We start from the raw sequence: 27,824 nt of genomic DNA, 5'->3' as shown, positions 1-27,824 counted from the left end.
CCCATTGCAGAGCACAGGCTCCGGACGCGCAGGCTCAGCGGCCATGGCTCACGGGCCCAGCCGCTCCACGGCATGTGGGATCTTCCTGGACCAGGGCACGAACCCGTGCCCCCTGCATCGGCAGGCGGACTCTCAACCACTGTGCCACCAGGGAAGCCCCTAGAGAATTTTTAATTTCATTTATTGTGTTGTTCATCAGTGTTTGTTTGCTCTCTACTTCTTCTAGGTCCTTATTAAACGTTTTTTATATTTTCTCCTTTCCATTTCCAAGATTCTGGATCATCTTTACTATCATTACTCTGAATTCTTTTTCAGGTAGACTGCCTATTTCCTTTTCATTTGTTAGGTCTGGTGCGTTTTTACTTTTCTTCTTTATCTGCTGTTTGTTCCTCTGTCTTCTCATTTTGCTTAACTTACTGTGTTTGGGGGTTTCCTTTTCACAGGCTGCAGGTTCGTAGTTCCTGTTTTTTTTGGTGTCTGCCCCCAGTGGCTAAGGTTGGTTCAGTGGGTTGTGTAGGCCTCCTGGTGGAGGGGACTGGTTCTTGCGTTCTGGTGGATGAGGCTGGACCTTGTCTTTCTGGTGGGCAGGACTACATCCAGTGGTGTTTTTTGGGGTGTCTGTGACCTTGTTATGATTTTAGACAGCCTCTCTGCCAGTGGGTGGGGTTTTGTTTCTGTCTTGCTAGTTGTTTGGCATGGGGTGTCCAGCACTGGAGCTTGCTGGTTATTGAGTGGAGCTGCGTCTTAGCTCTGAGATGGAGATCTCTTGGAGAGCTTTTGCTGTTTGATATTATGTGGAGCCGGGATGTCTCTGGTGGGCCAATGTCCTGAACTCGGCTCTCCCACCTCAGAGGCACAGGCCTGACACCTGGCCAGAGCATGAAGACCTGGCCGGAGCATGAAGACCCTGTCAGCCACACGGATGGCTGGCAGGTTGGTACTAACTGTTGGCAGGCGGCCTCAGTTCCTCTTAGACCACTCCATAGGGCTGCTTGAGTGTCCTCACAGCATGGTAGCTGGATTCTGCTTGAAGGGAGACAAGTAAGGGGTGACCCAGAGCCGAGTGCGTGTATTGGTGGTGGTGCCGGAGCAGGGGTTAGAGAGCAAGTAAAGCATTTTAAATCAAAACCAGTAAGTGTATTTTTCTGGTGAAACTTGGTTTGTGATACTCTTTTTTCTTTTCCGCAATTAATTGCTGCATATTTATTTAATGAAGTGTGCAGCTGTTTTATTTTATTTCATTTTTTTTTCACATTTAATTTCTTTTTTTTTTTTTTTGCGGTACGCGGGCCTCTCACTGTTTTGGCCTCTCCCATTGTGGAGCACAGGCTCCGGACGCGCAGGCTCAGCGGCCATGGCTCACGGGCCCAGTGGCTCCGCGGCATGTGGGATCTTCCTGGACTGGGGCACGAACCTGTGTCCCCTGCATCAGCAGGCGGACTCAACCACTGCGCCACCAGGGAAACCCACATTTAATATTTTTATTAATTTCCATGAGAAGAGGTACAACATTGGCAATGTTTATATTTTTTTTTCCACATACACACACTGTATTTTATTTTTACAAGAGATAAATAAACTGACACCAAGCATTGTAAATGGATGACCACAACAAAAGCAACAATGATTGCAGTCACCAAACACGAAACACACTCATAATGTCATAATATTGACATTCAGTCCAGTAATCGTCCTTTGTAACAGCTCCTTTACTTTGCAGTGAAAATTGATTTGTGTATTTTTTGCCTGAGTCCTTGGGGGATTTTTTTTTTTATTCAAACAAAGTCAGAAAAATTATAATCATCCACATCCGTTCACTCAGTCCCATGTCATTAATTTTTTTCATCTTGATCTTTTGTTGGCACTTTTATGAATTTGTCAGTTTTCCATTAGAGTTCTGAAAATGCTTATTCATTCAGTTCAGCATTATAGTCAGTTACCAGGAACCTGTTCTTGTCAGTCTTTTCCATGAATTCCTTGAAGATGAAACCCTTTAATAGGAACATTTTTGCAAAAGCATCAGAGTACACCCAGAACTCTGTAAATGACAAGAGACTTAAAAATGACCACGGTTAAAGTTGTGATGAAAGTTCATGATGATGCAATTGACAAGGAAATTTAGTTATTTCTGAGATATACATTTTAAAGTAATAACTAGAATTATGACTTATAACATTATACCAGAACATGTAAGATTTTTAGAAATTTCATGTAATGTCTGAAACATTTATATTAACATATTGCCATACAAATAACCCAAAGGAAGTTTAGTATTAGTTGTTTTTGTTTGTTTGTTTTTTTATACTGCAGGTTCTTATTAGTCATCAATTTTATACACATCAGTGTATATATGTCAATCCCAGTCACCCAGTTCAGCACACCCCCATTCCCACCCCACCATGGTTTTCATCCCTTGGTGTCCATACGTTTGTTCTCTACATCTGTGTCTCAACTTCTGTGCAGCTATTTTAAATGTAGTAAGAATGCATTGCAGCAATGATGAACCTATACTAAGATACAGATAACTACACTTATAATTGAGAAAGGTTTGTGGTACTCATTTTTAAGGCAAACTGATCATTTACTTTTTTCCTGCTTTCTTTAATTTAAAAAGAATCTTGCTTCTAAATGGTTTCCTGGGAGTGTTGACAACTCTGGTTACACTGTGGGACATTTGTATACTATAGTCTTTGAGGTCTGATTGAGGCTTGAAATGTATGCGATCAAAATGATGAGCTTTAAGAGCCACAAGAATGCATCAGTAAGGCATATACATACAATACATACAATCTATGGTGTACATAGATTCCTTTCGCATACTTGCTCTTTTCACTTTTGAGCTCCTAGATGGCTATATTCTAGGATTTTGCATTCCAGTTAGTTATTGGAATGCTTCATCAAAGTGTACTTTTCTTATCTGTATGTGAACCCTCAGCTCTAACTGTGAAATCAGCGATGCTGCAGAAGAATTTAAGCTTAGCTGTTAAGACAAAAGGGTTAAGGGACTTCCCTGTTGGCACAGTGGTTAAGAATCCGCTTGCCAATGCAGGAGACAGGGGTTTGAGCCCTGGTCTGGGAAGATCCCACATGCCGCAGAGCAACTAAGCCTGTGTACCACAACTACTGAGCCTGTGCTCTAGAGCCCACGAGCCACAATTACTGAGCTGCGTGCCACAACTACTGAAGCCCGTGTGCCTAGAGCCCGTGTTCCACAACAAGAGAAGCCACCGCAATGAGAAGCCTGCACACTGCAACGAAGAGTAGCCCCTGCTTACCACAACTAGAGAAAGCCCACGCGCAGCAACGAAGACCCAATGCAGCCAAAAATAAATAAATTAAAAAATAAAACTTGTAGGCTGCTAAATATAAGTTGAAAGATGCCTTTGTATCTTTTTATTATTATTTTTTGCCGTACGTGGGCCTCGCACTGTTGTGGCCTCTCCCGTAGCAGAGCACAGGCTGTGGACGCGCAGGCTCAGCGGCCATGGCTCACGGGCCCAGCCGCTCCGCAGCATGTGGGATCTTCCTGGACCGGGGCACGAACCTGTGTCCCCTGCATCGGCAGGCGGACTCTCAACCACTGCGCCACCAGGGAAGCCCAAGATGCCTTTGTATCTTGAATATTAAACCAACTTTAGTTTTTAGAGAAATTTGACAGCTTAATTCTTGAAGAAAAAGATTCTTAATACTAACTTAATATAATAGGTCTGTCTTTGAAGTCTATCTTAGCATTTAAAATTTTTAAAAACATAGGAGTTTATTCTTTGTCTTTCTGGGGAGTTTAGATTGTGCATTGCAGGATCTTTCTGAATTATGGTTTTAGAAGAATAAAATGGTTGTTTAGTCACAACTATGAAAATCAAGCAACCTCATGGAGAGAGAAACAATGGGTTGCTAGGTCTTTTATTTTGGGTTGGGGGCTGGGTAGGGTGTAAGTTTGTATAGTTGAAACTGAAAGGCGTTACTTGAGTTGTTTGGATTTGAATCAGAGGTTTAGTAAATGATGTAACCAAGTAGTAATCTTACTTAAAGGTGAAATAATATGTTGAAATCCTGAGTTAATATATGAAGCCTTTCTGTATTATGTTTGCTGGTTTTACTTTTTTTTCAATCAGCAGTTTAAAATGATGGTAGGTATATAATGAATGAAGAAAAAATAGGTTTAGATTAGTGAATAATGGAACATGGAGATTTATTAATTTGGAGCTTATGATAGAATGATCTGGAAAGATATTAGGGGATTCTGCTTACTAGAACATGACTGTACAAATACCTCTTCAACCCACCTTTCAATTCTTCTGGATATATACCCAGAAGTGAAATTGCTGGATCATAAAGTAATTTTAATTTTTTGAAGAACCACCACATTGCTTTATCCATAGTGGTCGTACTATTTTGCATTCCCACCAGCAGTGTTGCAGGGGTTCCAATTTCTCTCTGTCCTCCTCAACACATTTTCTGTTTTGTTTTGTTTTTTTTCTTTAATAGTAGGCATTCTAATGGATGTGAAGTGATATCTAGTGCTTTTGATTTGCATTTCCCTTATGAATAGTGATGTGGAACATCTTTTCATATGCTTGTTGGCCATTTGTATATCTTTGGAGTGTGCCGTTTATTTTTGCTGTGTGATTTCAGTCAAGTAACTTTAGCCTGTTTTACTTTCCTTATCTGTAAGATAGGAATGAGAATAGTACCTATTACATAGGCCCCTTGTGACAGTTAAAGAAGATGACGCTCAGAAAGTGATGCCTATTAGTACAGTGCTCCTAGTAAATGGTTTCCATTGTACTCATTTTTAGATAGTTGTTTGGAACTTGCATTGACTTTTGTATACAAATGGTACTTAATGGGGTAGCTAGCTTCTAGGTCTGACCTATGACTGCTGTATTAACTCCATTTGACACGGCTGTTATTTTAGTATTACTAATAGTATCCAGAATTCTGAGAATAGGAACCAACTAGCATTTTTTCCTGGATGAAGGGCCAGCCTGGGCCAAATAGTGAAATAGACGTATTTTATCTTTGACGTCCTATGATGTTCTGTAACCAGATTCTTGTGCCTTCTTGCTTATTCTAGGACTCTGCCTAGTGATGCTAAGTCCTCCCTAGTCCACAAAAGTATTCTGTGTTCAAAGTTCATACCACCTCCTCGCTTCAGCATTCTTATGCCCCCAAAACAGCTGTATTTTAGGAAAAGTGGCCTAATTTAAGATATTTGTATAAAACACTGGTAGATTTCTATGCCTTGTGATATAAGCATTTTTAACCCTAAAGAATATCAGATTAATGGAATTTCAGGCAAGTGTCTACGATAGCACACACATTGGGCAGCATGGCGGTCAGGTATGGAGCTATGGGGCTCATCCCTAGGCAGGAAGGACACCATGTTTTTCTGAGTGGATCAGATTTCTCATGGCTGCTTCTTTTTTCAAGTTTGTCGGCCAGGGGTCCTTGGCTCCTGGTTTAGGGAGGAGAAGTGGAGGAGGTCGGTCTGTATTGGAAAATGCTGGCTCTATTTAGGAGCACACCTGAAGTTGGGAGGCTGCTTATATGTTGCTGTTTTTACACACCCGTCATAACCGTGGACAGGTGTAATCAGAATCTCGACAGCAGTTATTTCTGAGACTCACATCTTGCCTTAGGTGCCTCCTAGTTTAGCTTCACCTGAGGGGTTGGAAGCAGGTAGTTAGAACAGAAAAATGGCTGCTCCTTTGCAAAGACAACTAGGGCAATATACTGTATGTGGGTTGCTTAATTCCCTTGGCTGTAAATTTCATAACTGTACGTCCTGCCTCTGTGTTTATTCACAGCCAGGCTGCTTAGCCACAGCTGCAGCCTCCTCTTTTCTTTTGAAAAGTGCTTGGTTACAGGGAAGATGGCAGAGGACCTGCTCTGTGGGGATTAGCACATCTACCAGTTAGCTTAGATCTAACACACTTGCCTATCATGCCAGTCAGAAAACACTGCACCCCTATAGTGCCAACCCTATGACTTCCTGCAGGAAATACCAAGGAATCCATGAGTTTAATATGTAGATAGGGAAATAGAAAACATTCACGGGAGCGAAGCAGTATTATTCAGCAGAAAAAGATGTTACAAGGCTAATTTCTGAATGGTCAAGAGCTTAAAGTATTGGAAATAAAAAAAAATATTCAGTAAGTATTAGGGAAGGACACTGCCGGTGTGGGAGAAGATGTAGTCAGAATGGAAGCCCAGAAGGCAGGGGAATTGAAAGGGTGTTTTGCCTTCCCAAAGGCGACAGCATTTGACTAGGACAGCGGGTAGCTTTAGAGAGGAGGAAGTAGGCCGTGGGTATGTTTCTGTTTTGGCTTTTTATTTGCCGGTTAACAAGAAAGTGATTACTGTGACAAACAGGTGTGACCTCAAACAGTGAAGTGGCTTCTTTAAAAGCGAAAAAAACAAAAACAAAAAAACCAAGAATCTCTTACCATCTTAAATTGAAACAGACTACGTACATGGTCTATATTTGTGTCTGTGTACTCCAGTGCTTTGAATACGGTTGGTGGTATTTCTTAACTGTTGATAGAGAAATTATTGCACGAGAGTTAAAATTTTATAATCTGACAGAAACTGGAATTTTCTTTTGGTGTGTTACTGTTAGCACTATTATCTCTTTTCCACTATAAAAATTTCAACAAAACACATGTATAAAGCACAGTAATGTATCAGGTTCAGTTAGGGTGCAGGCCACCTTACGCCCCTGTGTACAGAATTAAAAATAGTTCGTCTCTTCACTGTTTAAGTATAATGGTTAGGCTTGCCCTCAGAGTCCAGTGCTAGAATGTGGTCTATTGTAGGAGGTAGTTCCATCGATGGAAGTTTGACTTAAAATTGTTCAGCCCTTTGTAGTGTCAGAAATATCTCACGGTTCTCTCGTACTTCTGTGCTAATAGTGAATCTATATTGTAAGGGTACTTGGATGAAACTTCCCCTTTGTAGTCTAAGGATGAATATGTGTAAAACACAGTGGTAGAAGAGTTATTTTCATCGTCTGTATTATGACAGTCTCACAGCAGGTAAGCATTACCCCCAGCATTTTATTATGAGAAATTTCAAAGATAGAAGTTGAAAGCATTTTACAGTGAACAATCATGTCCTCACCATCTAGATTCTAAAATTAACATTTTACTATGTTTTATCACATTTATCTGTCTCTGTCCTTCCATGTATCCATCAGTTTATCTTTTTAAGATGCATTTCAAAAAAAAGTTGTAGATTTTGGTTTACTTTTTCCTATATACTTCACCTTGCTTATTATTAACTAGGAGGTAATTGGATTGGGTTGGCCAAAAAGTCCGTTTGGGTTTTTCTGTAACATCTTACGGAGAAACCCAAATGAACTTTTTGGCCAGCCCAATAGATAAAATGAAAGGTACAGATCTTAGGGATACCAGTCCTGAGTTCTGATATCCATGCAGCCTGTTAAAGAGAAAAATTATTCATGACCCTTGTTAAAGACCTTAAGGAGGACTTTATTTGGGGGGTGGGGGCTATCATGGTAGGTGTAGGGGACACTGCCCTGGGCTCTGGCAGTGAGAGAGAGAAAGTTTGGGCTCAAGTCTGACTCTAGAGAGGACAAGTGGGATTTCTAATCAAGGAGCAGAGTTGGTGCATGGTCACTGGATGCGAAATTACAAAGAGGAAGCATTAGGGAGAGGGGAGGTTCTTGCTAGATGGACTCAGCTGAGTTCTTGGTGAAGGCGGGCCAGAGTTGGGGAGGGGGAATTCGATCAGATATCAAACTCAAGTTAGGTCAGATACCAAGGGTGGGGAATCTTAGCAGGATTCTTGCTCAACCTGGATTCTGCAAGGACAGAGACGGAAGCCCAAGGTTGGGCCTTAGTCAGAAAGAAGATTTACTCCGAGGAGCCAGTCTAAAGTTTTGGTATAAGAGAGTCTTCGTCAAAGCCAGACTCCTGTCAAGATGCAGAACTGGACATTATCCTCTTGTCCCTTACCAGGCGGTCCCCATCCTACCCCTACAGGCAGCCGTTATTCTGATTTTCTCCAGCACAGGTTAGTTTTACCAACGCTAGATCTTCATATCAACAGAACCATATAGTATGTCCTCTTTTGTATAAGGCTTCTCTCATTCGGCATGTTTTTGAGATTTATTCATGTTGTTATAGTTATTGGCAGTTCATTCCTTTTTATTGGTGAAGAGCAGAAGCTGGCAAACTTTTTCTGTAAAGGTCCAGAGAGTAAAAATTCCAGGCTCTGTGAGCCGTGCAGTCTCTGTTGCTCCTACTCAGCTCTGCCACTGCAGCGCAAGAGCAGCCATAGACAAAACACACACACGTAGACGAGACTGTACTCCAGTGAAGATTTATTTTAAAGACAGGTAGTGGGCTGGAAGGCTGTTACTTTCTTTTTCTACTGTAAAAGAGGGAAAAGCATTCAATATTTCATCATTAATCCTATCCCTGAAGAATATTCCAATTTATGGGTATACCATACTTTATCCATTCTCATATTAATGGACACCTGGGCTGATTTTAGTTAGCACGAAAAAAGCTGCTGTGAACATTATTCTGCAAGGTTTTTTTAGATATGTTTTCAGTTACCTTGTCTAAATATCTAGGAGTGGAATTGTTGAGTCACAAGGTAAGGTGTATGCTTAGTTTTAAAGAAACTGCTAGACCCTTTTCTAAAAAGTAATTTAAAATTTACACTTTCATCAATAAAGTATGAGAGTTCCAGTTGCTACATCCTTGCAAACATTTGGTGTTGTGAGTCTTTTTAATTTTATACGTTTTGGTATGTGTTAGTAGTATCTCATTGTGGCTTTAATATGTGTTTCTTTGATGACTAAGGTTGTTTAATACTTTTTCATGCGCTGCTTGTTTATTCAAATACCTTTCTTTGTGAAGTGTTCAAGTATTTACCCACTTAAAATTTGTTGTTTCTTTTTGTTAGAGTTATAGAAGTGTTATGTATATATTTGTTTTTCTCCTTTATTCTGTTAATGTGAAAAATTACATTGATATTCTGAAGTTAAATCAACCTGGAATTATTGGGATAAACTTTTCTTGGACATGATGTATTATCCTTTTTTAGATATTGCTGGATTTGATTTGCTAGTGTTTTAAGAAGTGTGCATCTGTGTTCATTGCTCTGTAACTTTTTTGTAATATCATTGTCAGATTTTAGTGTTAAGGTTGTACTGAACTCAGTTAGTTAGAAATTGTTCCGGTCTCCTGCATTGTCTGCAAGAATTATATAAAATTGGTGTGATTTCTTCTTTAAAGTTTGGGAGAATTCACCAGTGAAACCATCTTGGGTCCCAGAGTTTTCTTAGTAGGAAGGTTTTTGATGATTAATTCAGTGTCTTTAATCAATACAGGGCTATTCAGGACTTCCTTGGTGGTCCAGTGGTTAAGAGTCTGTGCTTCCACTCCAGTGTAGGGGTTGTGGGTTTGATCCCTGGTTGTGGAAGCGCTGCATGCCATGCAGTGTGGCCAAAAAAAAAAAGAAAAAAAAATTAGGGCTATTCATATATTTTGTTTGTTTCATCTTGTTTTAGTTTTTGTAAGTTGTGTCCGTCTATGGATTCGTCCATTTTACCTACGTTGCTGATTTTGGTTCTATGAAGTTTATAATATTATTATTCTTTTAATGTCTGTAAGGTCTGAAGTGATGATTCCTTCTTCATTTCTAATAGTGACAATTTTTTGTTGTTGTTGTTTTTCCTCTTGATCAGTATAGTTAGAGTTTGGTCAAATTTGTTGGTCTTTTGAAGGAACCAACTTATTGATTTGTTAATGTTTTACATGATTTTTCTTTAATTACTTCTCTTTAGACTTCCTTTGGGTTTATTTTTTGCTTTTCCAGCTTCTTAATTTTAAACTATCAATGATTTTAGGCCTCTTTTCTTTTTTAATATAAGTATTTAAAGCTGCCCTCTCACACTATTTTATTTTCATTGTCATTTGATTTGAAATGTATTCTAACTTTCCTTCTGGCTACTTCTTTGATGCATGGATGATTTAGATGTTTTGTTTAATTTTAAAATATTTCACGGTTTCCTTAGTACCTTATTATTGATTTCTAATTTAATTCTGTTGTGCATAGGGAGCATACTCTGTATGAGTTCTGTCCTTTTAAATTTATTTAGATTTGTTTCCTTTTGAATTTATGTAGACTTGTTTTGTAACCCAGCATAGGCTCTATGTTGCTGAATGTTCTATGTGCACTTGAAAATAATGTGTATTCTGCAGTTGCTGGGTGTAATGTTTCTGTTAGTTTTCTCATCAGTTACTGAGAGGGAACTTTACCTGGTGTGGAAATTGCAGACTTTCCTACCTTTCCTTTAATATTGTCCTTTTTTTCCTTTATGTATTTTGAAGCTCTGCTGTTAGCAGCCTGCACATTTATGACTGTTAAATTCTCCTGGTGACGCCCTCTCCCTGTCCTTCTATCAATTCTAGAAAGGAATATTGCAATATTCTCAAAAAATTCTGAGGAAAAATGATTTTTAACCTGGACTTTCATATATAGAAAACTGTTAGGGTAGTTTTTTGTGATTATTTGGAAAGTTTCCTGTTTCAGTGTTATGGAATCTCCATGGAGAGGCCACTGCTTTATTGGGAGGTGGGGTTTTGGCAACTTTCTCTATGAAAATTGTTCTGTTTAGATTTTCTGTCTCTTTTGGACTGGGTTTGAGTTACTCTCTTGAGTTTTCAGATTTATTTGTAGAGAATTTAGCAAAGTAGTCTCAATTTAATTTCTTCTATCTCTTTGATTATTTTTCACTTATTGCTTTTTGTATTTGAGCTTGTTTCCTTTTCTTGACTAGGTTAGAGGTTTTTATTGATTTCTGCTAAGAAGTAAGCTTAACAGTTTTTGATCTTTTTTGGTTTCATTAATTTCTATTTTTGTCCTACAATTTTTTTTTCTAACTTTGAATCTCATAATTAATTCATTTTTCATCTTTAATTTTTATTGAACCACTAAGGCTATGAATTGTCCTCTTAGCACTGCTTGAGCTATGTCCTGTAGGTTCTGAATGGTAGTGTTTTCAGTATTATTATTTTCTAGATATTTTGCAATTCTTATCTTCATATTTCTTTGTCATAAGAGTTGTTGGAGAGTTTTAAAATGGTGCACAGAGCCTAGGTGGAAAAGTCCTATTTTCTCATTTACTATTAATTTCCAGTGTTAAAACATTTTGATCAAAGAATGTTTTTACTACTACCATTTTTTGGAATTTATTACTGTCTTAGTTTTGGCCTAAAATGGCTGAGCTCATGAGTCAGGGACTTGAAAATAGATCTGCTCTTTTGTTTCTGGGACAGAGTTTGGCACATCAATCAGATCTACCTTATATTGTGGTCTTCCTTTTCTTGCCTTTTTTTTGGGCCACTTGATCTCATATGAACAGAGAGGTTGAAGTCTTCCACTACTAGTGTCCTTACATCTCTGTAGTGCCTCTTATAATTTCTGCTTTATAAATGGTTGCTGCTTTTTTATTTGATGCACAGATATTCATAATATGTCTTCACTATGATTTCTACACTCCCCCTTTTTTGCTCTGTTTAATGCTTTTTTTTTTGGCCATGCTGAGTGGCTTATGTGATCTTAGTTCACCGAACAGGGATTGCATCCAGGACTATGGCAGTGAAAGTGCTGAGTCCTAACCACTGGACCGCCAGGGAATTCCCTCTGTTTAATGTTTTTAACCTAAATTCTAATTATCTGATGTTAAGATAGTGAACCAAATTTTATTTGCGTTTGCCTGGTGAAACTTTGACCATATTTTGTTTCAACTTTTTGGAATCACTTCATTTCAGGTGTGTTTCTTGCGTAGAGTTGGGTTTTGCTTTGTGGTCCAGTATGAAATTATTTTAAATAGGTGAGTTAATAAGCACATTTATACTTATTGGTGTGACAAATATATTTGGTCTGAGTACTGTTACTCTATTTTTCAGAGAATTTTTGTTATTTGGCCTGTATTATTTTGTATATACTATTCTAATATTTTAGAAGGCTTGTATTTTTCTTCTTGGTTATTTTTATAGGTTTATTAACTTAGCCCTCTTTCTTTGGGCAATATATATTAGTTTTCTACAGCAAGGAACAATATTAGCATGTTTCTTCCTCTTCTTTCCCTTTCCCCTACCTCTTAAGACTTGTTAATGAAATTGTAATTGTTTGCCTGTTGCTCACTAGTGGGTGATGGTTCCTGATTGCTTTAGCTGTGATTGGTGGGAATTAATGAACTTACTTTCTCATCTTTTCTCCCCTTTATTTTCTCACTTTTTGTTAGCTGTATCCCTTCTGCATTGGCAGGGCATACACTCTACCCTGTCACTGTAATTCCCTGGTTTGTTTTAGTCTCAGTTCTACGTTGAATATATTTAATGTGTACCATCGTTCCTTTGACCATGCTTTCTCTAGCCTTTTCTTGGTGAATTCATCAAGTAGTAGTTTCCTTGAGGGGCTCCTGGGAAAATTCTGATTTCTTCTATGTTCAAAGCTGTTTGTACCTTTTATACTTGAAGGATGGCTTGGCTAGATGATAAAATCCTTTGTTCACACTTTTTCTGTATATCTTATAGTTATTTTCCCATTTTCTTCTGCACTGAATATTGCTATGGAAAATCTGGGGCCAGATTTTTTGGTTTTGGTCTGGCTGTCCAAAGAGCCCTTATCTTTTGGGTGTGTTGATTTTACTAGGATGTATCTTAGAGTTGACCATCTCAGCCACTTTGCCCTGGCGCACCTGCTGTGCACTTTCAATACATAGATTCATCTTTTATTTCAGGAAAGTTTTCTTAAATTTAATCTGAATTGTTTTGTTATATTGGTTTGGTTTTCTGCTTCAAAGATTCAGTTAAGTACTGGTTGTATTCTCTTTGCTCATCATCTATAGCCATAATTTTTTTCTCTAGTTTTTTAAACTCTATTTCCATTTCATTTTATTAGGTCCTTATTTTTTCCCCATATGCTTCTTCTCCCTTGTGCTTCTTCTCATTTCATCTTCACGTCCATGATAGTTTTAATTTGTTCTTATTTTTCTTGAGTTCTGATTACTCACATTTTTATCTCTTCCTTGTCTCACTCTTTGCTGAGTTCTTATTGTGCTTTGTGATTACCCTTAATAGAGGTGATTGGATTAAGTTTTAAAAATTTATGCCATAACGTTTGCTTAGAATTTTCATATATTCTTTGGCTATGTTGTTTTGATGCATGTTCATCAGGCAAGTTTTGGTGTTCTTCTCCTGTTTTTAATTTAAAATTTAAACGGCTTTTAATTGAGACTGTGCCATATAAAAACATTATTGCTCATCATAAAGTGACTTGAATTACCTTGCCCTGGCTATTTGTGGGACAGTCCTCTGGGTGTGTGTGTGTGTGTGTGTGTGTAAGGGGTGCTGGGGACAGGCAGCTTCTATACTAAACAGTTGTACTTTGTGCTTCACTGTTTCCACAGACATTCTGCTTCCTGCTAAAATGGCCTTTCTCTATAGCCCTGCCCTCTCTGTTTCTGTGAACCAAACTGTGTCCAGGAGGTCGTCTGCTGCCAGCCCTGTTGCCCCTCTGCCCACTTCCTTTGCTACACCAAAGGGGTGTATCTTTTGCACTTCTGGGTGAGCCCATCACTTGCAGAGAGTACACAGTCTCCAAGTTGCCTGGGATGTGTTGCCCAGGGCTCTTTGCTCTTGTCTCTCATCGTATTCTCCCTTTCTTGTCTTCTCCCCAGCAAGGCCTCTGCGTTATCTCCACCGTGTCTGCTCCAGATTTCATGCTTCTTGTACTAGGCACACGATGTAGGTTGTCACTCACTTCAGGGTGAGTCCATACTCATAGTGTATTTGCTGGCATTTTCTGTGATCTTTTCTCTTAGGGCTCTCTCACTGTTTGCTTCTTCCTCTCATCTTGGATTCATGGCTGCTATTAGCTAATTGTAGCAGCCTTTGAACAGTCTCCTTGTATTGTTGTGCTGAGAATGCTGTGTCCCCCCACGTCACCCCTGCCATTTACCTTGTTTCGTGTGATACGCGGGAGAAGAAAGCTCCATAGGGCATATTATATTGGAGGTCTGATGAACTCTTTAAAAGGACCTCTAAGGTCCCTGTTTTGAGAATAGACTTTTAGGGGAGTAAGGTGGAAGCTGGGAACACCTTATGAACACCTTTTGAAGCTATTATAGCTGTTCAGGTGTATTAATGATGGACTGCATCACAGTGCTAAGTGTGGACGTGGTGAGGAATGGTTCAACTCTGGATAGGTGTTGAAGGGAAGCCGATTCGGGGCTTTTGCTACTGGAATAATGGAGTGTGAGAGAGGGGAGCCGTTTGCACCTGTGCATATTGTGTGTACCTGTCTTTTCGAATGCTTCTCTGTATTGGGGAGCTCACGCCGGCTTTAAGCGGGTAGGACCTGTTCACAGGAAGACGTTCCCTACCGTGCTTGTCATCTTGCCCAGTTGCCAAAATGAGCAGGACTTCACACAGTTAACTTACCAGGTGGAGTCCTTTGGTGTTTAAATTCTGGGTGGAACTGCTTTTCCTGTGTGTATTCCAGACCTGTTGTGGAGGCCTTGGGTACCCGTGGGCTCGGCTCTGCTTCTTCTGTTCCTGGGCCCAGCAGCACACGTCAGGGGCCCTCCACATGCGCATTTTCTGTTCTGCTTAGAGACGAGCTCTTGGGGTTAATGCTGCAGCCAGCTGCTCCACATACAGGGGCAGAGGCTGCCCAGCCACTGCTTAGTCGTCTCGCGAAGTAACCTGATGATTGCCTTAAAGGCCCTCCTGCTTGCTAAACTCAGAACCCTCGGCCGAAAAGAACAGCTTCCAAATCTGCTAGGGCCTCTTTTCAGTGCATATTTGGATTGTGGTTCTATTAGGTTTATTCGTTATTAATGTGATCCTATTTGCCTTCTCTCTTCCAGAAATTTGTGAAAATTTCTGGTCCGCTGTAGTTTTCAGGGCTGCCATGGTTATATTATTTTTTGTCATTTTTGTGGGATAGTGGGATGGAAGACAGGAAATTCCTGTACTTCCTATGTGCCGTCTTGCTCTGGTTGTTTGCACTGCTCCTTAAGAACTGGGTGAGGGGCACATAGGAGAAAAAGAATTTGGGAAGGATCAGAGTTTTTACGTTCAGAGGTTAGAAAATGATTTGGCTAATATGTAACATACTGTTCATTAAGGACCTTAATATTTCTGGCGTACTGTAATCTTTACAGCCGTTCAGTTATATGGGACATATAATATGGAACATAATTGGGTGTCATTTACTTTTTTTTTTGAAGATACCCCCTTAGAGAGTACACTATGAGAAAATATAAATAAGAATGAGCTGTCTAGTTTATGTCCATGGGAAGTCTTACATCGTCCATATTAAGTTTCTGATTAGTTAACTACCTGTAATCATGTGAATTTTAGGAAACAACTTATAGTTTTATATCTTTCCTGTATTGGGAAAAATGTATCTACCTTAAGTGTTAATGAAAGATAGGAGACAGAAGACTGCTTTGGGGAAGATACTCTGAACATTTAAGAATGAAAACATGTTTTAAATGTAGGGTTTGCATAAGTAGAAAAATTGAGTATATTGAAACATTTTCCCCTTGTACTAAATTTCAAGTGTATTTCCTTACTAGGTTGTGATATCAAGTGCTATGCGTATTGCAAGTTAAACCTCACTACTATTTATAATGGCTTTGTGTCTGTGTGCTAAATTGGAAAGGTATTTTATGATGTCACTGTTGGTTGGGTGACAGTAATATTAATGTTTCATGTTAATATTTAATATTAATGCACTGAGGCAGGAAGTAGGATAATAGCTTGAAGCGTCCCCCCTTCCGCCATGAGCCGAAGGTCGTATTGGTTCATTTTTCTATGTAGTGCAGGCTAACTAAATTTATCCACCTTATTCTAATATCTTTCTCATTTTAAACCTGCTCAAGGTGCCTTCTTAAACCCCTTCCAGGATTAGCTGTTGCCAAGATGAATGCTCAGGCTTGTTATCCAGAGAGATGGCTTTCCCACAGTGAAATGCACTTCCATAAAAAATGAGAATTTGAACCCAACAATCCATTATTTGAGTTCTCTGTCCAAGGAGGACAGTGAGAAAAATTACTACCCCCAGGTTAGGTGATTCAGAAGGAGGACACTGGGACTCGGCAAACAGTTGTTCTCAGGGCTAAGACTTATCCTAATGAAAGGGTACAAACAAGATCAGCAGAGGGAGAAGGCACATGGGTGAAATCCAGAGGCACCCGGGTGGAAGGTTCCAAGAGTCTGCGAAATCAAGCAAGACAAGCTTAATTCCTCGGAGAACCAGGGCCCGGGGTCTTTACTGGGGGCTGGCCAGGTAGGCACCTTCTGCCTAGCCCGCACCAAAATGCCCACAAGGCGAGATGTTTAGCATAAACCACATGGTTTATACAAACAGTTTACGTAGGCCAGCCATTCTTACCAGGGAAGGGTGGGAGCACTGCTGAAACCCAACTTGCCAGTCGTCAGCCAAGGGCCAGGCTTGCCAGCAGGTCCTTCTAAGGAGCGGCCTCTGCTCTGCGTGACGTTAGATATCCAGAGGCCTGGTATTTTCTAAATATTTAAAATAATATGAAAAGAAAGATGCCATGTGAATTGTCATCAGACTTCCCATACCAGGACTGTATGTGTCTTTCTGGTTTGTTTTTTTTTTTTGCGGTACACGGGCCTCTCACTGCTGTGGCCTCTCCCGTTGTGGAGCACAGGCTCCGGACGCGCAGGCTCAGCGGCCATGGCTCACGGGCCCAGCCGCTCCGCGGCATGTGGGATCTTCCCGGACCGGGGCACGAACCCATGTCCCCTGCATCGGCAGGCGGACTCTCAACCACTGCGCCACCAGGGAAGCCCTGTCTTTCTGTTTTGATTGATACTTAAAAAAAAAAAAAAAAAAAAATCAGGTTTGTAATAGTTTGTGTTGAAACCTGTGGGTGAACTGCTCATTCTGACTGCTGATGGTTTCTCCAGGTCTCTGAGCCTCTCACCCTTCTGAACCGTGGCCCCATAGCTACCCACGAAGCTTTTCTTTGCTGCTGTCTTATTTTCCTGTGCAACAGGCCCTTCATTGCTTTGCCTAAAGTGCTGATATTAAGACACCTTACAGTTGTGGGGAAGGTAATGTGGGAGGGTGGGCAGGTAAACGAGCAGTGTGGCTTTTACTGAATGGGAGCAGTAGGCTACCTGATTCAGCTTTAATTATGCCTTTTGTGGTTTTGAACAAAATTATTAAGGTGATATCACTTCTTAGGCTCTTAGTAATGGCAAAGGAAGGGTTTGAGGATGGCGACTTTAGTATCACATTTGCAGGGTATGTAAAGGTCACAAACATTTAATTCATTTTAACAGCACTGTCTTCAACGTATTTTGACAGCTATTCAGGACTATGAAACTGCTCAGGAACACAATGAGAATGACCAGCAGATTCGAGAAGGTCTAGAGAAAGCACAGAGGCTACTGAAACAGTCACAGAAACGAGATTATTATAAAATCTTGGGAGTAAAAAGGTGAATTATAAATTTTTCACATTGCTATTTTTAATCAACTGTTTTAAAGCTAATTGTTGCTCTTTTTTCCCTCTGATTCATTTCCTTTTCTTAGGCAATTTCAGTCATAGATTAAACCCTAACAATCTTGAACATCATAAAGCTGTTTTGAATATATTACAGATAAATTTCTTTGATAGAGACTAGTCATGCAATGATGGAGAATTAGTAGTTGGTGACAAAGAAAGGACACTGTGGCATGAATAGGTCCTGGGCCTAGATTTTTTAAGAAGGGTAAAGAGGTGGGAGTGAGCTTTCTTTTGGTGGGGACAGGAGGGGGAGGGAGGGGTTGGGGAAAAGATAACTTCTCTAGGCCTAAAAATAAAGTGGCACTTTCAGAATGAACTTGAAGGCACAGGGAGAATGTAATTTACTCAATACCTGCTTTTATATTAGACCCACCTTCCCTGAACAGGGGAACCATCAATCTTTCAATCAACAGTCTGAAACTTTGTTCTTTTGAGTAAGCTAATAAGCCAGGAGCAAAATACAAAGTGGGCTTCAAAGAGTCAGTGTCTCTTTTAATGCCAAGAATCGAATCATGGTAGTTTGGAAAGTTTAAAAATGCATCAGTGCAGTTTTCTTAAGGGAGAATTGTAAAGCCCAGGAGCACTTAAATTTGTTCCTGGTGAGATTCTGACATCAGGAAGCCTGGCGCCTGTAAGGGTCACGCGGAGTGCTGGGGGAGACGCTCAGCCGGTTATGATGCGGTATTCAGAAAACCGGGCTGCTGATCTGCCAGTGGGGTCTCCCTAACTGCCCCTCTTAGCTCCTCCTGGCAGTATGTTGGACACTTCTTAACTAATGATTATGAATTAATTTTACCACCCTTCAGAAATGCCAAAAAACAAGAAATCATTAAAGCATACCGAAAATTAGCACTGCAGTGGCACCCAGATAACTTCCAGAATGAAGAAGAAAAGAAAAAAGCTGAGAAAAAGTTCATTGACATAGCAGCTGCTAAAGAAGTCCTCTCCGACCCAGGTACGGTACTGTTTGCTTTAATGTTTCTGTTCTCTTGAAATGGCCGAGTCAGTGACTGGCGACTTCTTAGCTCTATTCCTTTGCCCGTCTTAGAGGCCGTGTCAGGAGTGGACAGTGGGGCGCGTGGTGGGTGGGCCCCCTGGGGCTGACCTCGGGAGCTGGTGATGGTCCCTGAAGCCCATTTTCATGTCTACCCTTGTCAGACTCTAGGGACCCTCATGTGCACAGTGCAGTGGAAACGCCACCAAGTGTGGAATCAGAAGGCCTGAGGGTGACTCTTATCTTTGAATAAGTTCCTAGAACTTTTTTGGGCCTCAGGTTTTTTCACCAATGATAATGCAAGTACAACAAGAGGGATCCTCTTAGGTTTTTTCCTTCCAGCTTCACAGATCAATGTGAATTTTTATACCAGACTTACAGGAGCTTGATTAGGATATGGACCGCCAGGCAGGAATGTGCGGTGGTGGGACAGGGGCAGATCCCCGGCCCAGGGCCCGCTCCCCCTCTGAGAGTGGCTCCCCAGGAATCGTGCTCGAGCTCTAATGGTCATTCGATTTACTGGTTGATATAAATGTTATTTCACCATAAGCTAAAATGACCTGGAAAATGAGGGAGACGGTTTAAGAATTTAGGTAATACCGAGCAGTGCTTTGACATTTCCAGAGGGAATTTCATGTTAAGCTACTACCTACTGCTTTTTTGTGGCTTTCCATGTCAGTGGGAGCAGACACTATGACTTGAGCTAGACAAATTTAACAAAATAGAAGGAAATCACATTTTATGCCCATTTGACAAGTTTCTGAACTACTTATGCTATGGAATTGAAAGTAAATGATGTTTGTTCTCAAGGAACTTATAATCCAGTGGGAGAGGGAGGAGTTACTTAACGAGTACAGGAGGATACACGCTGTTTGTTCTTTCATTCTGCACATGTCGATGCCCGTGAATGGCTCTGTCCTCAGCGTGCGCAGCGGGCAGGTGAGGCGCTCTGGAGCTGAGCCCCGAGGGGAGCAGGGGGCCTGCGGGCAGAGCCGCGTGCATCGAGGAGAGAGCCGCACCCTTGGTCACTAGGAGTTCTTCTCTGTCCTCTGTGCCGCCTTCTCAGCCCCCGTCCTTACTGTAAAGCTGGCAGCTGTTCCTATGAGGATATTAGCTTGCTCGTCTGCTGCCCGCAGGGTTCCTGTCTACCCCGTGTCTGCACGGGCCTCTGTCTCATCACGGGCTTCGCTCTGGACTGACAGGCACAGCAGTGGAGGCGGCCTCCTGGCCTGTACGATAGGGCGCCTCCCTCCCTCAGGTCTGGGGAGCCTTCCTTCTGTTTAGATTTAATAGTGAGGCCGCAGACGCTTCATGGGTTGACGAGGTTCGCCTGGCTGACTTGATGCTTGGGGTGAGGACGGTGAACACGGCCGTTTGATCAGAAGAGCGTGCGTGACTTTGAGGTCTCATTCCCTGCAACTCCTCGGCTTTCCCAGAGAAGAATTTCCTTGGGTAGCTTCTTGTGAGGAGAGAAGATTTAGGGGGTCCGAACTTGCATGAATATCCATTTTCAACCCTGAACCTCACCGCCTTCTCCATGACTGGTTTCTCCTGAAACCTGTGATCTGGGTGGGAGAGGGAGGCTGGATTTGAGCATCAGTCGGTCACGGTTGTCTCGATAACCGAGGGGTGTGGTCCTCAGACCCCGCCTCAGCCCACACCTCTGGCAGCGCCTGGCTCTTAGCTCGCTGCTTTTCTTTTACAGAGATGAGGAAGAAGTTTGACGACGGAGAAGATCCCCTGGATGCAGAAAGCCAACAAGGAGGGGGCGGCAACCCTTTCCACAGAAGCTGGAACTCATGGCAAGGGTTCAATCCCTTCAGCTCAGGCGGACCTTTTAGATTTAAATTCCACTTCAATTAAACCAGCTGTTTTTCTGCTCTTCATTTTTTAAAGATTAAACACAAAAAACCTTGTTCCAGGATCTTAATGAAAAAAAAATTTCAGTCTTTCGGTTTGTCCATGACCAAAGAGTTGTTTTCATAGGAAATATCTGTTCTTATCCGTTTAGACCTGAGGCTGATGGGTTTGTGAGGGCCGGGAGGCAGGGGAACGGTTCGGTTCTGTGTCTGGGCTGTGAACGTCGGGACGAAGGAGTCTGAGACAGGCGCACAGAGTTTGTATTTTTCTACACTGGAGCACGTGGCAATTCTTTTCTTCACATCCTTGCTTACGTGTCTGTCAGTGCCTGCATTTGTGAGGAGCTGTGGTGTCAGGATTCTCCCAGAGGAATGACCATTCTGAGCTGTATGTTCTTAGGGACAACTTTGCTTAGATTCTGGTCAGTCCAGTCATTTGTAAATGTGTTAAATTTCCACATGCGTTCCCATCTCTCTACGAGCATGAATGTGGCTGTCATGGAAGGTGGGCAGAGCCGGTCTTCTAGAAAACCTGCTACCGAATGATAGTCGCTGGAGCCAGGGTTAGATTTGGACCGATGTTAAGCATGTGTGTTTTTTTGTTCAGTACCTGCAGGGGAATACTGAAAATCACTGAAATAGAATTAATTGTAAATCCTACTGGCCCTTTTAATATGAAACACAACAAACGAAAAAGTAATATGTAAAATAGGTTCAGATAATATAGCAGTGGTATTTAAAATAATATTGCTGTAGTGCAGAATGAAGTACTTTAACAGCAACTGAAGTTGTGAGTTAAACAGCATTTCCTGTAACAGGATTGGCTTAGAAATGTAAAGTCGCTCAGTCAACATAAACAAACAGAACGCCATGTTTCCCACTTTTAGTAAATACAGCCGACAGTATCTCTTAGGTCCTGGCCTACCTGGCCCGTTGATGCTCGTGTGGGACTGTTTTGAGGTGGGCATTAAATAGCAGGCCTGCTGCCCCCTTTTCAGACCTTGATGCCTCTGGATGTTCTCTGCCAGAAAACAACAACAAAACAACAGAAAACAGGTTTACAGATCTAGTCAGCTCCAGCTGTATGTCCACTCTCAAGATGGCATCTCTTCTTGGGACACCTTCTTCTTAAGAGAAGTGAACTATTCAGTCTTTCTTTATGTACTGGATAATTTTTTCCCTAAAAAAAAAAAAAAAATGAGTGTTACTTTAATCAAGAACACAAAATATTTATGGAATTATGATGCTGCATTTAAAATCTAAGAGAATTACTTTAGATAAAAATTATTACATTCTGGAAAGGTTTTTGTTTTTGCCTCAGAGCATTCTGAAGCAATTTAAGCGGGACAGGCTTAATACATTGTTTTCAGGAAATCAAGCATTTTCTTTGAGTTGCAGGGACCGTCCTGACTGCTAATATCCACAACAGCCAGCCAAGCACAAATCGTTTTCTTCTACAGTCATCCTGAAACATGCGTGGAAAAAAGTTGTTTAAACTGAGACAAAACATATAGTTGAGATGAACAAAACACGTGAGTGCTTTCTGCATCTATTTAGAAGTTTATTTCTTACCAATAAACTTAAGATTGCATTTTGAAAACTAGCAAACAGCTTGCAGCTCTCATTTTGTTTTAATGTCTCAAAATTCAAGTCAGTGTGAAAGTAATTTACAAGGGAAATTCATTTTTGCTTATTCTTTAATCTTGTTACTTCATTAGTTACATCAGCAATTTTTTTTTCAATCTGGTTCTTTCATATATGATGTCACTGTGAACTCTCTGAAATCTAGCGATGGCCTCTACTGACTTTCACAAGTAAGAGTTTTCACACAGAATCAGAAGGAGGGAAATAACAAACCACTTGCCGTTCTATCCGGAGGAGAGGGTGCAAGGCTGCAGCGAAGAGGAGCTGGAAGGAGTCCGCAGGGCTGGAGGCGGGCCACACATCCTGGGCACCCGTCACCCCGCCGACTGCCACCCCGCCGCCGAGAGGGCTGTTTGCTTCACTTTTTTCTCCACCTGTAATAACTATAAATCCTGTTCCTAAAGCCTTACCGTGGACGGACTTTAGTCGTCGCAGTGGAAATGTGCAGAGAGTTACTCGTTTTCAGTGAAGAGGGAGAAGCAAGTATGGTGCCCAGCGCCAACGCCACGAACAGAAATTCTCTGGGCTCTGTTGTTTTGCTAATTAATGAAGAAAATAACGACCTTGAAGTTCCAGCTGTGAGGGTCATCAGCAGTCTTCTGGCATCTGCGTGGTTGGGAAGGTGGTCACTCCACGCCTCTTTCAGAGTGACCGAGGAGAGCGCTGGGAGTGCAAAGGGACACTCGTCCGTCCTGGCGGCCTGACGCAGGAGGTCGCCACCGCTCCCGCGGGTGCCGGGTAACCGGTGTGGTGCTCTCTGGGAAAGCCAAATGAGCGGGGCGCCCAGCCGTGGCTGTATTACGTTCCCTGTTGAACTCCTCCCTCCCTTTTCAGTGAGCGCCGGAAGTGAAGTATCGCTGGCCTGTAAATGGATATTCTTCCACAGCAACAAGTATTCAACACATCAGCCTATAAACCTGAAGAAGTTCTAAAAAGAGAGGATAAATTAATGCCCACTTCTGAAAGTCTGTGCTTTCTTAACATGGATAAAATGAAAACTGGAAAACTTCAATAGTTTACTAATGTGAATTGGATATAACAATACTAATTTTAAAACATTTTTCTCTTCAGGCAGTATTAAAAGTTTAAGTATCAGTATGACAACAGAACTTTCTGGGACTCTGATAATGGAATGTAAAAACTACCCACAGCTTAAGAGAAAAATACTACTGATAACCAAGTATGAAGGAAAAAAGCTAAAAGAATCGCAGTTTTAAGTTGGTACCATTTTCTATTCACGGTGGAAAATGAAAGCTTTCACCTGTAAAGCATGAAATTGGTCAGAAGTTGTATGTGACATTTACCATGAAAAAAGGGCACAAGACGCTTCGTTACAAATGTCTCCTCAGTCAGGCTTGCGCCTACTTAGAGGGACAGGGCACCGGTGACTGGCCCTGTGCAGTTTTCATCGAGTACACACCAGTGGTTAACCTAGAGAAATTCATGCAGCTACGTTGAATGTAGTTGACTTTTCCATGTTTATAAAGGAAGGAGGAAGGCAAATGCTGATTTACCAACAATTATCCTTATTCTAAATCAGATCATTCCTTTTTTGTTAGTAGCAGAGTTTATTCTGTAATTGCAAATGATGTTAATAGGTGGGGATAATTAGTTTTGTTTAATGATCTCATTTGCTGAATGATTTAAGAGTAAAATTAGCCACTGCGTGGCTTTGTGTACAGTAAACAGACTTTGTTTCGTGCCTCTGTGGGCTGAACCTCTTCCGTGCAGTGGAAAGCAGAGCACAGGGGAGGGGAAACACTGGAGATGTCTGATCAGTTAGGCCGTTACTCCTACTGTGGTTGGTTTGAATGAGACAAGACGAAGTAACTTAATCCATCTCAATTTAGTGTCTTAGTAAAAACACCACCGAACATTAACTGAAATGGGTCTCAGACATGTCTACAAATATAGGTACTATTTTTATGCCCGTGTATTTTCACATTTAATAAAAATATTTATGGTCAAATGAGTACTTTCTTGCTTTCACTCTTTTGGAGAAGTCTGTTTTCCAACTTTGCTTTACACATAATCAGCTACTGAGGTGACAGAGGGCTCCTGCTTGACACAAGCTGCAGGAAGAGCGCAAAAAGCAGAAATGTTACAGTCTCGTAACCCAGCCCCCCAAGGACCTAGGACAGTGAGGCTTTAACAGGTGGCGGTTCTTCACTTTCAGTACCATTAAAATCTAACACTTAGGTTGGCTCTGAGGACTTTCCCTTTTATATCATAACATGCACATTTCTGTTAAAAGTTCTGAAAGGGGTGGTGGGGACACCGCGGCTTATCTCAGTCAGATCTCTAACTACAAACAAAAGGAGCTTTCTTCGTGTATTCTGCGTGTCCTAAAACTACAGGACAGCTAGAATACGTAGAGAACTTACCCAGAAAGCAGTTTCCACATTCTTAATAATCATGATACCTACCTTAGCAACACATACATCAATCAGCCTTCGTCTGAAGACACTGCACGTGCCTGCAACAGGCCTGAGGGCTGCCTGCCTGCGCACAGGAGGGGAACGCCGAGTCTGCCAGCCCCTCAGGGGTTGTAAGCCCTGATCCCCTCCCCTTCCTACCCTCACACCCAAGAAATCCAGTCACTCCAATCTTAAGGCACATAGGTCACACCCCAGAGACCCTGAACTCCGCAAACCTCTATCCACCGAGTCAGTCCTTCCTTGGAGGTCAACAGATGATCAACAGAAGCATGAGATGCACAGTCATCTTGTCACTGCCTTACGCTAGGATTCAGTTTCTAACAAGGAGGCCTCCAGGTGACAACTCCGAGGTTACAGTCTTGTTTTGAATACATTTCCAGCCTTCACTAAGGTCAGTCTACTGGGAGAAGCATCTCCTCCAGTTCTAATATCACGAGGGACCGAGCAGCTGGATTTGGAAGGGCCACTGGGAGAAGGAGTTCCAAGGTCTTCCTGAGGAAATTGGAATTGAACATTGTTAAAAAGCACGAAGGAGAAACCACTGCTTGCAGCATTTCTTGGTGGATTTAAGTCTGTGTTATTTGCATGTTTCCCTGCTCTTACAGGAGATTTCTATAAGAATAGTGTCTCATTTGTATGTATGTATTTATCTATGTAATGGATTTTTTAAGACTGGGTGCCCTAAGTGGATGTGATTTTTCTCTCTGTGGAAGATTCTTTAAAGATAGCAAAGGATAACTCTTCTAACAATCCTTCACTGTATTACAGTTTTCTTAGGATTTTATTAATACTCCTTCACACATACCACCTGTTGCAATGTTGTATTTCCTGCAGTGCTTATGCTTTTGTTGCCGCAGGTTACTAAAACCTCATAAAAGTGGAAAGACCTCATTCTACAGTGGCAAGATTTTAGTGCAGGCAAACTAGCTTCTCTTCCTCTTGGTAGGTCAACATGCAGTGAATGCTCTGTACAACATGGCCTTAGGCCAGGGGAATTTTGTCTCGGACGCTGTGCAATGAAGAAAAATCACATCATCAGATCCCAAATAAGGCTATTTGTCCTTATCCAAGAGCTTTTACCCGATATAGTCAGGAATGATGTTATGAATAAATATAACTGTTAGGAAACAATGCAGGCATAGAAATACTCCCGGAGAGATTCTGGATTAACACTGATGAATGTGAGAGCCCTTCACTGCACTTTAGGGTCAGATCACCAAAGCGCTCCACGTACTTGACAAACTCCCCTAGGTCACCTTGTGCACCTGGCTCCAGCCTCCCCACCCCCTCCTCTCCTCCTCATCCTAAAAGGAACACAACTACCCCCTTGCTAGTCTGCGCCCGGTATGCACTTCCTCCTACTTCCCTTTGCACCTAAATGTCACTTTCTCACGCCTTCCTGACACTTTCCCTGCCCAGCATTTTCATTTGGATATTTAGTGAATGCCACTTAAACTGACCTAGTAACTTTCAAAGGACAGCCTCGCGCACTGTAGGTACTTAGATATTTGTTGGATTTGTTCAGGTTAGGAAGACCTAGATTATTGGCCTTCGGACGAAACTGGAAACATTTTTCTGGTGGAAGCAGACTGTGGGAAAACAAAGGAAAGCCTACACACCAGTGGTGGGTTTGCTGACTTTTGTTTATAAGGGAGTTTGAGCATGGTGCTCTGGACTAGATTAGATACTCCACCGTATGATCAGTTATGTTTACTTCGCAATTCATCTTACTCAACAAGGCTAGTACCAAAATTACTCCTCTGACTTTGCCCCAAATTTTAAACACTGGGCTACCCAGAGCCTTTGTCATTCAAATCTTTTGGTCTTGAACCAGTCTTTTAGAATTTGAATACCTTTTCGTCCTTCAACTGTAATCAAAACCTTTGATTTTAAAGTGAAACCACGTAGGATGCAAACCTTACATAGTTGGGCAGGATCACGATTGAAATACACTTAAATTCAAGTAATTATGAACTGTAGGCGACAAGATGATTCTCCAAATCTGGAGTCTGTAAACGAAGCTGTTAACAGTAGGTTCTAAGTAAAGAGACTTTACTCTAGAATTTCTCAGAAAATAGAATTTGATGTTTGATAAGCTGGGCTAATAAACAGCAAAATGGGGAACAGCTGTCCCATTACCTAACACTTCGACTCATTTTCTGAGTGGTTACAGGGTGGGCTGGCACCCCTGACCACGTGCTGCCATCAGAGAGTTGCCTGTTTGCACGCTCACCACCAAAGTCCTGAACCTTTGTGCCTCACCTCCCTCACTTTGACACCAAAAGTAAGGTCTTAAAATCAATTGGTTCTTTGGAAGAAGGAGGACCCCCTTAAGTCTGCTGAACAGAAGTGGGCAAGACAGGGGCTGGGAAGTGACTGAGACGTCGTGGTACTGAGCCTGGATCCGTTAGCACTTTTCGTTTGATCTCTGAACCAGGGATCTGAGACATAACGTCAGAGCCCTTCGATGAACAGTCTAATGTGTTCCAGTGGGAAGTTAAATGCCACCAACTTCTTTGCTGCTGTATCTCAGAGAAGAATATTCTCTTAGCTGTGCTTTAGTTACTGAAGGATAGTCTGACTTGACATATACCTATTGCCTTGAACACTATTCATCTGGGTCTTCTTCTGGGTGGTAGCAGCTGTCTGTCTGGTTGCCTCCCAGGCGCTGGACCTGACCCATGGGAGCAGCCGTTTCTTTGGGCAGCCTCCCATTTGTGTCAAACTACATTTTTACTATTAAAGAAAAGCCTGATTTTGTCTGTAAGCCCAGGCTGACGGCCTGTGGTGCTTCCTGGAAGTATTCTATTCTCTCCCTCTAGGAGCTTCATTGTTCCCTGAACTGGAGGATAACTGGAGCCGAAGGATGGGCACTTCCAACATCTAACCACTTGTACCAAAGCATCTGGGAGGCATGAAGACTTTGGACTGTCTTCAGTCTTATATTCTGGGTTTACCTTATACCAAAACTTATACCCCAAACTTAAATGTCTTTTCATGGTTAAAACTCAAAACCTCCTAATTCTCAGATATGCTCTGTTCTGACTTTCCTCTGAGAAGGAGGAAGGAGAAGTGGACTGCAACTTCTCAAAATGGGAAATCTTGTTTGTCTCTGCTCGCTCCTAGGATTTGAGTTTTGTTAAAATTTGCTATAGGGCCTGCACCTGAACACCAGAATTCAGGGTCAGGAATGCATGTGGGAGGCCTCGGGCTACCTTCCAGCGCCCTCAGGGCAGCGGAGCTGGTGGCCTCCTCTGCGAGGGCTGCCCTGCGCTCCAAGGTGGGCTGCGGTTCAGT

General features: G+C 41.7%; 1 protein-coding gene across 2 annotated transcripts in view; it reads left to right on the top strand.

Annotated features, from left to right (window-relative positions):
- DNAJC3 (DnaJ heat shock protein family (Hsp40) member C3) overlaps positions 1 to 21,672 on the top strand; it is an 86,163-nt gene extending 64,491 nt beyond the window's left edge. For both annotated transcript variants that reach the window (XM_029209921.1, XM_029209922.1), the window contains exons 10-12: positions 17,392 to 17,524; positions 18,399 to 18,547; positions 20,292 to 21,672. In XM_029209921.1, the coding sequence (XP_029065754.1) occupies positions 17,392 to 17,524; positions 18,399 to 18,547; positions 20,292 to 20,449 (440 nt within the window). In that variant the 3' untranslated portion in view covers positions 20,450 to 21,672. The remainder of the gene's footprint in view (positions 1 to 17,391; positions 17,525 to 18,398; positions 18,548 to 20,291) is intronic.
- Positions 21,673 to 27,824: the final 6,152 nt, after the last annotated feature.

The sequence above is a fragment of the Monodon monoceros genome, unplaced genomic scaffold (assembly GCF_005190385.1).
Source record: "Monodon monoceros isolate NGI ecotype Baffin Bay Population unplaced genomic scaffold, NGI_Narwhal_1 Super_Scaffold_8, whole genome shotgun sequence".
In the NCBI taxonomy this organism is placed as follows: domain Eukaryota; kingdom Metazoa; phylum Chordata; class Mammalia; order Artiodactyla; family Monodontidae; genus Monodon; species Monodon monoceros.
The sequence above is the reverse complement of the archived record's forward strand: the minus strand, read 5'-3'. Positions and strand labels throughout refer to the sequence as shown.